This window comes from Phaethon lepturus, unplaced genomic scaffold, assembly GCF_000687285.1.
Source record: "Phaethon lepturus isolate BGI_N335 unplaced genomic scaffold, ASM68728v1 scaffold7735, whole genome shotgun sequence".
NCBI lineage: Eukaryota > Metazoa > Chordata > Aves > Phaethontiformes > Phaethontidae > Phaethon > Phaethon lepturus.
The window spans coordinates 31045-47108 of NW_010541338.1; the positions used below are offsets into that span (position 1 = coordinate 31045).

Sequence of the window (16064 nt, forward strand, 5' to 3'; positions counted from 1 at the left end):
AATCTGCCATGATGGTTGTCCACTCATTTTGTGTGCATGCAGAAAGGCCACAAGCAGCACCTTGTATAAACTTTCTCTTCTGCATGTCTTTTAAAATTTGGGTACATGTTCTTCCTTTGCCAGATTGTTACAAAGGTAGCTAAGTTTCTGTCCCATCTTTTTGTTATATTTAAGATGTCTCCATAAATTACCAGGGTTTTAGCCAGATTATAAAAACTTGTTCTCCTTCCTTGGGGGTGGAACTGATTGCCTGGGATGTATCTGTAAGTTGTGTATTACTGTTTAGAACTGTAACTTTGAAAACGAAACATCACTTCTGATATGTCAGTTATAAAAAATAAGACTTGTGAGTTTTTTTACATGCAAATGGTTGATGTCTCAAACAGATTTTACAAGATATTAGATTTATTTGGAGCAAAGTTTAAAATGGTATCGGTTTACAGTCGTGCTTCCCTGGGACTGTAAACAATGGATACTCCAGGTATTACAGAACAAAACAAGTAAGGAATTGGCACTGCTTGGCCAAACTGTTCAATAGCAGACACTGAAAACCTTTTTCGATGTTAAAAATAATTCAGATACTGAAATACAGGAGATGACAGCTAGATTCTGTAAACCTGACTTGAGGCTGCAGTTGTCCGGTATGCTTTTGTCTCTAAAATGGGCAAGGTTCTTCTAGTATGTTCATGGCAGGCTTTTACGATGTTTTGTATTTGGTGGTCATCTTAACACAACAGGTCTGTGAACCCCAAGTTGGAACATAACATATGACTTGAATATTTAACTCAGTGCATTAAATACTATATTCAAAATTATTAGATGAGTTTAACTTGTTAACCTTAAGTGTATGTTGTTTGGAGTGTGTCTGGAATGTCCTTGATTTGTGGGGGTGGGGGGGGTAAAGATTCACTGCCTGGAATGAAGCAGTTGCAAATAATTTGGACTGTCCTGACTGTTTCACCAAAACAAAACCCTCAAATCATACAACTCACCCCAAAACAGCAATTTGATTTTTACCTTCAAGAATGCAGGAGCCATTCTGTGAGGACAATTTTGATAATATTGTTCAAAGTTAAGTATTTCTTAATTCACAGAACAGTTTGGTGCCATCATCAACCACTGCCTGAATGAGGGTGTTCCTGTTGGACGAGATCCTGGTTACAAATCTGATACTGTGTGGTTTCACAACTGAGAAAACAAGAGCTTTGATGTAGGTAAGCCTTCCTTCCACGACTCTCATATCTGCTGTTCTTAAGTTGCTTGATTTGAGACTGAAGAGGCACTCTTTGGGAGGAATACTCAGCATCTTGTCATGAAGAAAGATCTTTATATGAATGGTGTATTTATCAGAGAAAGCTATGAAGTCAGCAGCCTTCCTGGTTTCACAACTTACTTTTCCTTTAAAAGACACCAAAGAAATGTTAACAGGCTAAGGTAAAGCAGGACTAAGGGAATAAAGTAAAGCTGTGTGCTAGTTCACCATGGACTTTATTTGAAGGGGTTTAACTGCCTCTGCTTCTTGCTCAGTAATGGTGGCCAAAACCTACTATTAAGAGTTGCACCATTTAATGCACTGGTAAGGAGATGGGATCAGTAAAATGGAGATGAATTGGCTGTGATGGAATAAAGGGGAGAAGTTCTTAAAGATGGCTGCAGTGCTACAGACTACATATGTTCTTGTTAGAATGCAGTGATGCTCAGTTTTATGCCCCAATAAATGATTTACTAGACCATACACAGTTGAGGGATAAAACTTTATTTTAAAAAAATTCAAATTTCACTCGACACATAACTCTTAGTTGAGGTAAGTGGATGTACTAGCTTAAGAAAACAACTTTCACGATTGGTTTTCATAAGCAGTTACTACTCTGCTTGCAAGGCTCCAAGAACTACAGGTGAAAAATTGTAAAGGAAGTGTCAAGTTTTTCTATCTAGCTGAACTCTGGAAGAACAGAATTTCAACTTTCTTAATTCAAGCCCCTCCTGATTCTTTGCATACTTTGTTACTTTAGTACTCGGGTCTCTGGCCCTGAGCCTCTTCACCCCTCCCAGGTTTAAACGGTGCAGCTCTAAGAGGTGGCTAAACAGTACCTAATTTGCAATTTGGATAGCTAGGCTTATGCTAAGTTTAAAAAAAAAAAACACACAACACACCACCAAAAACTACCCTGACATTGGTGAGCTGCACTTGTTCAACATACAGCTAAAGACTGAAGTCAGAAAAACTATTTCTTCTCTTGCCCTTCTTGGCTCTCAAGAGGAGCTGGAGGGGCCTCTGCTGGCCCTTCACAGTCATCTTAAGCTGCTCTGTATGTGTATCTGGAAACAACTGACAGCATTACCATATGTGGAAGTACCCGAATGCTAGGCTTAAGCTTTATTTTCTAATATGCAAGTAGATACCCTGCAGAAACTATAGACTGACTAGCCCCTCCAAATGCAGATGTGGTACCATGGGTACCTCAGAAGTGTAGATACTCAATTTATTTTCCATATAGTAAAAGTACTGAGATACAATTAGTACCTGACGCCTGAAGTGTGTAAGTAAAATTACCAGCACTACTTAGCAAAGCAAGATGCAAGTCAGCTACTAGCTGGAGTGCCAGCCTGACCCTCTAAACAGGACTGATAGTGCTTGACCATCTACTGAACCTTCTTGCCTATAGGAAAAGAACCATACTTAAGTATTGAAAATACTCTTCACAGGATAATTCACTGAAAGTACGAGATAAGCTTGTATTCTTACACCCAATAGTTAAGCTTGAAAAACTGAGAATACTGCAGGCTTTTTGTTGCTAACACTGGATAATCTTCCCTGCAGGTGTCCAGTCTTCCTCACTTCATGTCCTGCAGTAAATTCTAACCTAGCTCTGCCATGTGCAAGTTCTTTGCACCCATGTGAATCTACTCACAATTTTTTCTTGTAAATGGTATAAATATCAACTACCATGCTCCTGAGAAGATTCATGTACCCTTATTACAGATCTTTGGGGGGAAAAAAGCAGGCAGGATGAATAATCTTTTTGTACTGATTTTGTATTAATACAATGTGAATTAAGCTTTTTAAGCTAGCGTAGAGGGCTAATGTAGCATGTTGACACTGAAGGAAAAAGGGCAGAATGATTGTCTAGGTTTTACAAAAATACTGCTATTCTAACATGCTAGAATATTTTTATTTGAACCTGAGGTAAGAAGGTCTCTTTTAAGGCCCTCAGTTAAGGCCCTCATTGAGCATTACTTTAAAATATTCTTTAAATCCAGTAGTATTCCTTTTGACCAGGAATAGGCTGTACTTAAGCTTGCTCTAAATCTTAGATGCTCCTTAGGGGAAATAGTGTAACTTTATGTAACTAACTTCTTAATTCAAAGTCAATTCATAATAATTTCTTATCCCATCCTACTCCATGGAAGAGAGCACTAAATCACCACCACCTGCTCCACTTCGACTGCCACAGGTTGAACCTGTGCCAGCAGGGTCTGCCTTAAGCCCACACCCAAAGCCCATCACTGCTGTGGATCTCCAGCAGCAGTCCCCGGTTGCTTGGGTGGCTGAGTCTATCCCAGCACTTGGACCATAAACCTGCACTATTGCACGTGAATGCCAGATGTTCCCAAGTCTGGGACTGCTGGGAACACCGCACGTCGGAACAGCGCTGCCCTTGGCTCTGGCCAACAGGAAGAAGGTTGTCTCTAAGACTTAGAAAGGCTCTGTGAGGGATCCTGGCTGCCATTTGCATGTCTTGCTGAAGTACTAAATCATTGGGACTTGCTCTGACAGAGGCTACGGGGTAAACTATAACTAGGGAAGACAGAGCAGATAAGGATAGCCATCCTACTCTAGGTATTGGTCTAGTTTGAGGCAAGTATCTGCATTAAGTTGATGTAAGCTACTACTCTAAAAAATATATTCCAAGTGACAACACAGAAAACAGTTCAAGAAATACCTGGAAATAAGGCACTTACATAACAGACATCAACAGACTGGCTACATGTTTAAACAGACATTATGGCTCAGACATCCTTGCTCTGGAGGAATGAACAGTACCATGCAGGGAATAAATGGCTGTTGCATGCAGAACCCACTATCCATACTATTAAGGCAGCATTGTGTACAAGCAAGCATAGCAGGACAGTGCTGCTCTAAATATACCACTCATAAAAGAGCAATGTAAATAAAACTTTGGTCCATTACCACCCCCCTAAACATTTACAGGCTTATTTCACATAACAGCAGCATTAAGCAAAGTTAATTCTACAAAACCACACGTACCCTGAGACTAGAGTACAATGAAATACTGACAAAAATCAAGTCTGGAGGAGAAAAGGGAAAGGGCTTATGGACTGTTTAAATTAATTTGCCTCTGCAAATGCCTGTTTCTTACGTTTTCCAGAGTAACAAATCTCATGTTTCACAATTATTTTTTGAAATTAATCCAGTAGGAATTATAATTTTGTGGAGTTCAAGTAGTATAAAGACAGGTTTTTAACAGATTGTTGATGTCAAACAGCTGGAAACACAGGTTTTAACATTACACTTTATAAAAAGGACAAAAATCCCTTCACTTGCTGCTAAAACACCAAAACTTTCCAGCCTGGGTATGAAAATGAACATCCAAAATACAAAGAGACACAGCATTGATCAAGTACCCAGTCAAAGACCACTTCTCTGTTGTTGGAGCTAATGGTTACTCTAAGCTTGAAGCTTCCTCCCTCGCTGCTGGAAGGGCCTAACTGCACAACTTCCATGTCAAAGGTCACAGTGGATCCAGAAGTAACAGCAGGCAGTTGGTTTGTCATCTCTTTTCCATTTACAAATACTGCCCCTGAAACAGTCAACATACCAAACATTATTTCTCACTTTCTGTAAATACTAACATGCAATACTATGTCTCCCTACTTTCCTGCAGGCAAATAGCAATGGAAAGCAACCCTGCCACGTTCCTTCTTATGACATCAAACAGGTTACAATAACCGCAAGGAGAAAAAGGAGACCTGTGATCTCACCAAAGATGTTAGCTGCACAAACTGTGTACATAAGAGGTAGATGAAGTTGCTCGTATGTGATCCAGGGATACAAAGAACCAGAGGTTTTGGGAAAGAAAAACAAACAAACAAAGGATCACATTCTTCAGTTACGTGATTCAGACTCACCATTTGTGCTAATGCATACAGCTTTATCCCGCTGCAAAGAATCATAGCCGTTCTGCTGCTCCACACACACTCCTAGGCTGTCTTTTCTGTCTGGCTGTCCCACGGTTTCAATTCTACTGAGTAAAAAGTTAAGTCAAACCCTGAAGCTTTAAATGAAAACATACAATTAAATCCAAACAGCAATACCCTGCCATACCAGACCTCTGTACTGTGCTCCAGGGCTTTCAGCAAATTCATCCAACCGTTTGGGGAGATCCCTGTTGAATGACCAGAAGTCCTACCAGCTTTCCCAACAGTTCCACTGAGCAATGCTCTTAACTATTAATCTGGACAAAATATTAATCTGCTTCCTGCAAACTTTCATCGCTATGTAATAAAATTCTCCACTGTTGAAACTGAACAAGTTTTCTGAAATTATTTCCAGTCATCTGAAACAACAAGTATGTGCAAAACTACAATCCACAATCATCTATACCAGATTACTGGTCACCATTGTGTATCATGGCAAGACAGCAGCAGTTTCAGCAAGTATTTAACAAGCATGACTAAAACAGGGGGGTTTTGAGTCCTGCTATGTTCTGCTGTGAAGGGGTGAGGGCACAAGGTTGATGTGTTTTGGTGATGGCAGGTTGTGGGTTTGCGGGGGCATGTGAGTTTTTATTAAGCAAAAAACAAAACAAACAAAATCAGTTTGGTGCAAATGGATATTAAAAACAATGCCTAGAAGGGCATTTACAAGTCTGGCTTCTGCTCAGCTGCATTTATGATTTTAGTCCTGGGAAAGAATCTCTGAAGAAAAAGCCAACAAGTTGTGCAAACGACCTGGGACACAGTTCCCTTTGGGCCCTAGCAGCTGAGTGGGGCTGCACAGTTTGTACACTGAGGAGCTCTTCTGTATTTGAGTCCTTTCGCTTGTACTGCAACCTCCCAAAGGTACTAAATCATAGAGAGCGCCTGAGTGACTCGGGGAAACTCAGGTGGTCTTTTCTAGAATGTAAAACTGGCAATTTTCTTTACAGTTTGAGAAGAAGTTTGATACATGGTTGTTGCCAAACAAGAGAAAAACTTCAGCAGAAGCTTTTAAGAGCAGGAAATTAAATTGGGCAGTAGACTGGCACACAATGGGTTAACTCTTTCAAGACAAACAGGGAAGATAAAATTGGAACCATGTTTTACTTTTGCATTCCATTAGGTTTTTCAGTCCCCTGGGAACATCACTAAGATAGCAAAAGCCTTGCACTGTAAAGCAAAGGGAAAAAAAAAATCCAGGAAGTACAGTACAGAGCATCCCTGCACGATCTCCTAAGCTTTGTTTTACCAGGCTGATTTTTCCTATTGTATTAACAAAGTTATTCTGCAGCCCCTACAATCCCTGGAACAAAATTTTAAGAAGCTCACAGAATACGTAGTAGGAACAATGCTCAGTGGGACACTGTTCAAATCCCTTCCTCGCCACGTCTCATGCCTCTGTCACTGCAGCATACAGACACTGAACCAGTTCAACCACCACCAGTTTCCATTTGCCTCAGAGCACAGAGAAGTAAATCTGTGGGTGATCACATGCGCTTCCTTTGTATTGGCTGTCAGCAGAGTTGTGGTGGGCTCCTGACAAAGTCAGCGTGATCTTCTCAGCACCTGCTGGATGGTCCCAAATCACCAGCCTGGCCAGACTGACTGGGGCTCCCCCCCACAAGCAAAAGCTGTAGAGGCAGCTGCAGAGCAGGTCACTGCGGAGAAACGTTCCCTTTCCTAAGGGCAGCTCCCTGAAGGCTGCGAAGAAACGGGATGAGTCGTCACTTAGTGATGTTTTCCTACAACTTGTCCAAACGCCTCACCTCAGAGGGTAACTAAAAAGCAGAGACAAAGCATTGTGTTCATCACAGCTTCACTTTTCACTGATGAGGTATGCCTGTGTCCTGAACGCACAAGAATACAAAGCTGCTTCACAAACATCTGTAACGTGAACCTCACTTACTTGTTTTGCTCAGCAAGCCACATAGCCCCTTGTGAATACACTTCTGTTTCAACAGATGGAGAAAGCCAAGCGCCAAGTACTACATCTCCCTGCTCAGGAAAATCTCACATACTTTCAAAGCAGCAGCTACTCTTGGACCTTGGAAGAGGAACACAACCCATTTTTGAGACTCTCTTCAATCTCAGGTTTTGTGTCATTACAGTTCTTGCGGACATGTGCTTGTTAGTGCTCTGCCATCCTGAAACAATCTCCTCTTGGAGAGGAGTCCACGTTACCAAAATGTAAAGCAAAAGATTTTCATGTGTTACCAATAAAAAAAGATAAAAGGCATTGGCCTGAAAGAGAACCAAGGGAAACCTCAAAGTTCTGCCTTCAATTTCACAGGCATTTCTGAGCCAAGAGATGTTAAATCTAGCAACAGATTTTAAACAAAAGCTTTAGATCTTTTTATCCCATCTCACATAGGGCAACTGAACACATCTTCACACTACAACCACCTAAAGTTAAGATAAGTCATTATCAGGAAGGGAGAAAAGAAACACCATGGAATAAGCTACAAAATCATCATTAACAACCCCCCTAAATTGCCTTTGGGGATTGCCTACTGTACAACAAGTAGTCTTATTTAACCAGAAAAAGATGGAATAAAGCTTCAGAGTCTCTGAGATCTGTAATTACAACTGACATATCCACAAGGACGTTCCTCATACGTCAGTAGTCCCACCCCTGAGATGTAGAAAAGCTTGAATGTCACAAGATCCCTTCTCCACTCAAGAGTTTCTAATGCCAGCTTCAAGTAGTAGTCTGATCACCACTAATTATCTCAGATGTTAAAGACATCAGTGCCAGACTGTCATCCTGACCTGTCCCAGCAGCACATATAATGTTTTCACATCCAAAGTCACCCAAGCATGTGGATAGTCTAGGAAGGAAAAAGCCCACTGACCCAAGGTTAAAAAGAATCTATGTCAAGCCTCCACTGCCTTCTGACCAGCCAGTAGCAGCTGCTGCAAAACTTGAGTAAATTCAGTGTTCCACAGATTTGCTCAGCATGGGCTGTATTTAACACACACACCCCGCCAGGGTTCACACTTGTCAGTTTTAGATAGATGCAGGTCCTACAAAAACATCAGGTGTTTTCCTAAAGGGCCAGGACACAGAAGAAAAGAGAAGGAAGTTCAGATTTCACACAGACACACTACCTTGACTGGGGCTGAGCTGATGTAAAACTCATGCATCATGACTTGGGTTTATGTACGATTCAGATGTAACAGACTAGAGAAGGAAGTTTTGTTCACAGGAGATGCACCAGACAACAGCTATCCAGAAAGTACTTGCCTGAATGTTAATGTTTGCCCACAGAAATAAGTAGGAGCTTTGGAGTAGAGCACACCGCAAGACTGAGAATCATTTCGAAGTGCTATGTTTCTTCGACTGCTCAGGCTGTAACCCTCCAAACCAGTTGTCCATTCTTCAAAGGAAAAAAAAAAAAAGCAGCGTGAACCTCAACCAGACCAGCTAACTGTCTGTGCAAAGTAAGGTCAGTCGCAACGTCCACTCAGTTCACCTCATATGAAGCTTAAGCTATGTTAAGAACAGGGGCTGGTTTTGACTTCTTCTGATGGACAGAGTTCTTTTTCAAATCATTTGCAATTACAAAAAATACTTCCCAGCTCACAGGGTTCACCAGAATGTCACTCTGCTGTGATCCCCGTGAAGTCACGTTGTAAGCAAAGGAAAACCTTCATGATCCACTGCCCTTAAAATTTTTCAAGTGAAGAGAAAATTTAGGTTTTTCTCTCTCCAAGATCAGAGCTTGTTATATGAGTGTAGGTCATCAAACAATGCTTAGGTAGGAGTGAGGGACAAGGAAAAAAAATGCCTCGCTTCAGACTGCTTTCCAAGGCTGAGCAGTGAGCTACCTGCTGGAAAGGCTCACTAACTATCACTTACACTATGAAGCAAAGAATAAATGCTAGGCTGAAAGGCTAATTCATCATATGTTACAGACGTACATCACAGCTAAGGACAACCCATCATCATACAAAAACCAGCTCCGTAAGTCATTCAGCTATAGTCTTTCAGGAGTGCTGCACTGATGACATGGGCTTAAGATGAAAATGAACAGCAGCGAAACAGTACCATGGGGAACTAGCGTGGTACAGCCAATCTGAGGAATGCTCCATGGACTCCACTCTTGCCGTCCGTCTCCTCGGGCACAGACTCTGAACTGGTAATCAACATGAGGATCAATATGCAGCACTATGAACTCTGTCTCCGAGCCGACATACACATCTTCAAAGTGACTGGCAGTACTCTTACGATATTGCAGTCTGTAATCTTGTGGTATGAAGTCATCATCCACCTAGAGAAACATTTATTACATTAATCAAGGGGCCTCTCTCTCTTTTTCTTTCACCTCTGAAGTGGCACATACTAGGGTAGTATTGCAGGCTGTCAAAGGTGATTCAGAGACACAAGGTATTAAAGAGCAGAAAGCATGCCTTACAGGAAATAGTATCAGTGTCTGCACCAACTAACACAAAAAGCAATATAAGAATGATTTGGTCACAGTTTAAAAGTATCTATAGGAGAAGAAACATTTAACAGAAGGCTTTTCAATCTAGCAGAGGTATCACAAGATCCTTCAGCCAAAAGCTGAAGGCAAATTTGCAGAAGAAATTCCGTGCCAATTTTTAACCGCAAGAGAAACTCACTATTATCCTTCATACACTGTTCCAAGGAACAATTTCCAATTCTTTGATATCTCTAAGTCAAGAGGTGTTTTTTTCTATACCCCACTCCCCCCCCCAAAAAAGACTCCACCATCCCTCAAGCATGACCAAATTCAGGAAACTCCTCTATAGCACAGAAAATCAGATCACATGTGACAACAGCACCTATGGTTTTATTCTGTATCCTTTACAAGGTGAGGATGGCTGGCCGATGGCTGGCTGTTGCTAGAACAATGGAAGCTTGTTTAAGGCTCCAAGGAACATAGAGCTGTCCAACAACAACAAAACCACATCAGAGCACAGCAGTGATTTAGTCAAAAATAATTCTTGTGTATTGAAGGGAAAGGCTACTTGACTAGCTAATGCTAATATTAAAATATTTTCTCTTTCTATCCACTGCAAGTCTCCAAGAACACAAACATGTTTAGGTGTAAAAGTGTAACAGAACAGGTTCAGCTTCATCCTGGGTTTGCCACAGCATCTTCAAATGGAACAAAAGCATCACCCCAGCAATGAAGTTCAGTCTCACTGAGAGTGTTTAGCTGTTGTTGTCATACAAACCACTCTGTTCCACAGCACTAACCGCTACCTGCAACTCACCTCTGTCAGAGGCACACACACCAGGATTTCTTGGTCTTGTTTGTACAACAGCATCACAGATAGATTACACTCTACTATTTTTTTTTTTTTTTGTTTAGTGGGAAGAGTATGTGAAGGAGGTGTTTCCTGCTTGTCCAATACCTGGCACTTGCTTAAGCAAGTGTTGTTTAAGCACGGGAAGCAGGGGTAGCAGTGTTTTCAGCTGCCCCACCTGACTTTTACACACGCAGGGAAGGAGATTGTGTGGAAAAGGTACATTAGTGTGTTGGCCCTTTCTACCGGCAGATGGGAGCAGGTAGAGTCCAACAGCAAGCGTTTAACACGCAAGTGTCACTGCCAGGCAGACACAAACCCCAGTGCCACACACATCACTACCATTACCTTGCTTTTAAAAGAGCCCACTACCATGAAAGTCTCCTCTAAAGTTTCTGACTACACACTGGAGTGGACTATTCCTTTGAAGGCTGTAGAGAATCCAGAATTAAAGCTTTTTTTTCAGTTTCTTTCAAGAAAACTGAAGTTTGAATGATTTTCACCCAGGATATTTTACCTACCTTACACCATCGGACTAAAATACCCCCAGGCTTCTCAACGAATTCCTCTAGCTGTACAGGTGGGCGAGATGCCACAGTTCCATGTCTGAATATTTGATTTTTCAATATAGTAAGAAGGCAGTCATCCAACTGGGCAGATAAACAAGGCACGTCAACCAAAGAGGGCACTTCTGGTAAGCTGAGAAAGGAAAGTTTGCTGTAATGAAAGGGGCCAGCTTCTACAAATTCATATTTTGTCCGTACACTTGAATTTGTGCAGATTTGCAAAGAGAGAACAGCTGCAGAAACTGGCATGTGCATTTCAAACGTCAAAGACTCAGAAAACACTGCGTTTCAGCCCTAACCAGACTGTCTGTTTCTCAGTAAATACTCTGAAATACAGGCTGTTCCACAAGGATTGGTTTCATCATTCACAAATAAACAGCTTGCAGTTCTACAGAACATAAGGAGGTTGAAAACTACTCCATTCTGTGACAATGAAAGTCTATGAAACAAACAGGACAGTGACACCTCAAATGAATCTTCTAAGGCAATGGAGTGGAAGGCTTTTGTTTCAAAGGAGAAAAGATCCCTTGTACAGGAAGGGGACATGTGCCACTGCCTCAGATCACCTCAGTGTCAGTATCTTACCTATCTAGCTGTATATGTAAAGCTTTTTTTGTAAAGCTGCAAAGTTTCTCATTCTGTTGTCCCACATCTCCATGGACTGCACTCTCTCCTGGAATCAAATGGTAAAAATATTCCTCATGAGAAAACGTCCAAGAAAGGCATTCTTTGCTTCAAAGAAGAACCAGTTCTGACTTGAACAACCAATTAAACATGAAGCATTCTCAGCACTTTTGCTAGACTCTTAGCTAGAAAATACAATTATAGTTAACAATATGAAGCCTATTTAGCAACTTTTGAAGCTCTCAAAGCTTCCTGTAGATACACCTGTAACAGATATAATAATTTGCCTCAGGTCTCAGACAGTAGCAGAACTGGGGTCAGATGCCAGATGTCAGGTTTATTAATCCCTTCCTCCACCTGCTTTAAAGAAAAAAAAAAAAAGCAAAGCACCTTCACTGAGCAGAAAATAAAAAAGCAGGAGCTTAAAAGCAAAAAATAAATGTCAACCATTGTTCTGTTTGCTACAATCTAAATGGTAACTATTGTCATAATGAAGGAAATAATTAAAGTGTGGAGATAAACAGAAATATTTCAATAAGCTTTCCATATAAAGTAGCATCCCACACTTCAGCTTACAGAGACATATGCTCCATTCTCCTATCTGATGACTTTATGGTAATTTACAACTTAAGCAAGCTCAGTCCTTTTCCAAATGGAAGATTACAAACATTACAAATCCCTAAAGAAAAGCATACGTCATAATTGGCAGCAGGATATTTAATAACCATGGAGGCTTAACTCCTTTCTGACTCAGATGCAATGTCTGCTCACTTTGACGACATGACTTAGCAATGCTTCTGCTGCTACAGCGGGAATGGTGACCCATGGGATAGGAAGCGCACAGCTAGTCAGGTTCTCATGAGATCTGACAGAAACTCATCTAAAACACAGGCAATCTCTGCCACCACCCTGTGATTCAGCAACTTGAGACTTAAAACAAAAACAAGGTGACTACCAGCTGTGCCAGAGGTAGCGGTGCTCGAAAAAAAACCCAACAAATTAATCCTTAAATATTGTCACTACTCCTGTGAGCAGGAGGCATACAGCTACCAAGCCAGCATGTTGTTTAAGCACAAAGCTCATGTCTGAGTGGAAGCTGATAGATTTCCTACCCATGGGAGACTGCTCATGCACTTTAGTTCACAAAACTGACATCATGTTGAAAGAAAGTTAAAGTTGAGACACAAGAACAATGCAAGGAAACTGCCAACATACTCATAGCTCAGACATGCTCCCAGTAGGTTCTCCAGTGAGGGGAACACAGTCAAGAGTGACATTCCTTTCTAGCTAGGTATTGAGCATCAGTAGGATAACAAACTGGCCCTTACAGTAATATTCCACATGTCCATTTAGGTCTGTCTCATCCTCAGACTTTTTGGAGAACTGTTTCCCATACAGTGGCCATTTCATTCCTCACATCCCCATCAGTGAACATAATCACACTTAGCAGGAAAAATAATTTTTACTTCAGCTGCTATTCCACTAAGACACAACTAACTTTCTTCAATCAACAGAGACATTTTGTTACTATGGTACTGAAGATGTGTTTTATTTCAAATTAGCCAGACATAATCCTCTTTCTAGCGTGGAGGGGTGAAGGACACCTCTGCAGTGAGATATTTCCAAGGTAGGTACTTCCTGCCCTTATGGAGAGGCTACACGGATACATGTACATCCTAGGATTGGAGTGAAATATTTAAATAGGGATTTGTAGGAGAGAATATTGATCAGCTCTTCACTACATCTACCCAACTTTAACCTTTTCTTAACATTCAGCTTGAGAGAAGTCCAAAATGAGACAAATCTGCTAATGACAACAGTCTTCAAGAGAAGACACACTGGAGGGTAGAGCCAAGACTCAGTATCAGGTCCTGCCTTACCTTCCCGGAGCAGATCATCAGCTGTACTGACTCCGTGCTCTATTAGCTTCTGGCATTCATCCAAGGGTTTGATGCTCTCTTGTTCTACAGCATCCACTTCCTGCAGCAGTGACATCAGTCGCTCATCCAACAGCTTCTTTAGGGTCCCTTTTAAATCATTAAAATGTTGCTCAAGTACATCTCTGGTCAATGTTGCACTTTCTCTGATCTAAATTCAGGTAACAGGAAAGAAGAATTCAGGATAAAGGCAAAGGCCATGCACATCTTTTGTTTTTCTGAACCACCTCATCTGCATCTGCTGGTGAAAAGCTGAGTGTGAAGTCAGCTTTTAATAAAAAGGACCACTGGCAGGTAACAAACCAGTGTAGTCATTTTTAGTACATGTACAGTAGGGAAGGAGGCAAAAAAATTATCCTGGACAAGGGGAAGAGCATATTAACTAAGCCAAACACCAATTGTGTTACATGTACCTCAATCAAGGGATTTTTTTTGTCAGAAAAGTCTGAATGCTTTGTAGGTCTTTCTCCCGCCCTCCCTCAGAACTATTGTAATCCTGTTCAAAAAAACACTCTGCCATCATATACAAGTAATGCTCACTGGAAACAAAAAAAGATATCAGGCTTTTAGAAGACTGTCTAGAAGCACTTTTCCAGGCCCTATCACTTCACTGGATTTTTTTAAATTCTTGTAAAGCTGCTTTCTTTTTCTTTTTTTTTTCCTCCAAATAGCCACCTTTGATTTGTCTGTGCTCCAGGGTTACAGGGCAGAGTGAACAGCAAGTCTGTTTTGATTCTGGAAGGACTAGACCACAGAAGGTTCTACAAGTGCTTATTAAAATGTTTGCAAACTTTCTGAATCTGACTTTTAGGGAAGAAAACACATTTGAACACCCCTGAGCTAAAGATGCAAAAGTCAGAAGTAAACACCTCCCTATGAACAACTTTTCTATGTCACACACAGAAGGAAATGCTGCAACATGCACACAGCCTTACACGTAATTTCTAGTTCTTTAGAAGTACAGACAACCAAACACAGGAAGTTCTCTAGTTAGGTAAAATAAATTTCCTCTTCAAGTAATATTCATGAAGCTCTGCAGCTGCCACACAGCTCAGTTTCCCTTCTCTTGTTCTTTCAATGCTTGAGGAAAAAAAAGGAAGTATTTTGCTTCTTGAAGGGGTGGGGCGGAGGAAGACAGAACAGTCACTTCTCTAAGTCCATTACCTCCGTTACATGCAAATACAAATTCAGCAAATCGGCCTCAGAATTACAGATACCACTAGGTACGTAGAAGAGGAAATGCAAGTCCCTGAACATAGAGAGCTGCATGAAGTTTGTTGAAAATCATGTCTCATTGGTCCAAAAGAAAAGGATGCAACGGAAGTGATCTAAAGTGCTTTCCCTATGATATCAGCCCACCAGTCCCCAAATAATAAAGCTTCTGCTATCTGAAACCCAGTCTAAGACATTCAGCACTTCTGGACACAGGGAATTCTTGGACATATGTTGCATGGCTGATTCGTTGTGGACAAAATGGTGCTGAAGATGGAAAGACAGAAAACGGACACATGCACACAAGCAAAGAAATTCCCCCAGAGAGGAAAAGGAGAGAAAGGCAAGCTAACTAAGCACACACAGCCACTGCAGAAAGGCCAGCTGGTTCCCTCTCGATGCACGTTGAGTTATCGGGCAACACTCTGAGATGGCAAGGTTTGGATTAAAGATGGTCATAACAATTCATTTTAAGTAGCTTGCGGTTTTGAAGATGACTAATTTAATGTATAGTGATCGCCCACATTTACTCAGTAGCAGGACACTAACCTAGCAGATTTATAGCAGATTTCTATGCTAATGGGATCTGCTTCAGGGCACCACAGAAACATTTTGTGAGTTTGGTTTTGCTTTTGTTTTTATTTATCCCTTGCAGAGTTGCATCAAAGGTAGCAAGGCATTGGTTCTAGTCTGCAAAAACTAAAGTGCTTAAAGGGTATCTTAGCAGAGAAGCCAGTCCTTCAGTGGCTCTCCGCAATCTCCCTACCCACATTTGCCTATCTTGTGCATCTTCAGCACAGAGTGGGTGGTTTACTAATCCCGATGAAAACTCTCCTCTGGCTCCAGTGCACAGCTGCAGAAAAACCAGCCAACCTGGAATGCTGGCAACACTTATACGTGACCCACAGAGTACGTGACCCACGGAGTTTGGTGCATGGGGACAGCAGAGTTCAGAATAGCATCCAAACCAGAGCATAACTCGCCTAGGCAGGTATATTAGGTGTGCAGGGAAGAAGACAGGCGTCACACTCCCTACAAAATAAGCCTCACAAAACGTAGTTCCTTTAGACATGTTTATTCTTGCCTACGCAAGCTCCCACCATCCCCGAAAACCAGGCTGAGGTCAGTAACAGACTTCAGCGCGCATCCCTCCCTCCCCGATACCTTCTACACACCTATTCCCTCTCCGGCACCTAGAAAGGCAACACGCAGGTTTCCCTGGAGCGCGGAG

General features: G+C 41.5%; 1 protein-coding gene across 1 annotated transcript; it reads right to left on the reverse strand.

Moving 5' to 3' along the window:
- Positions 1 to 4512: 4512 nt before the first annotated feature.
- On the reverse strand, positions 4513 to 13772 carry CRLF3 (cytokine receptor-like factor 3; the record flags this gene model as incomplete). The annotated part of the gene is made up of 7 exons (XM_010287705.1): positions 4513 to 4823; positions 5152 to 5264; positions 8465 to 8597; positions 9269 to 9491; positions 11016 to 11193; positions 11646 to 11733; positions 13565 to 13772. Coding segments are annotated over 7 exons (1197 nt in total), but the record flags the coding sequence as incomplete, so codon positions are not given.
- Between the last annotated feature and the right edge of the window lie 2292 nt (positions 13773 to 16064).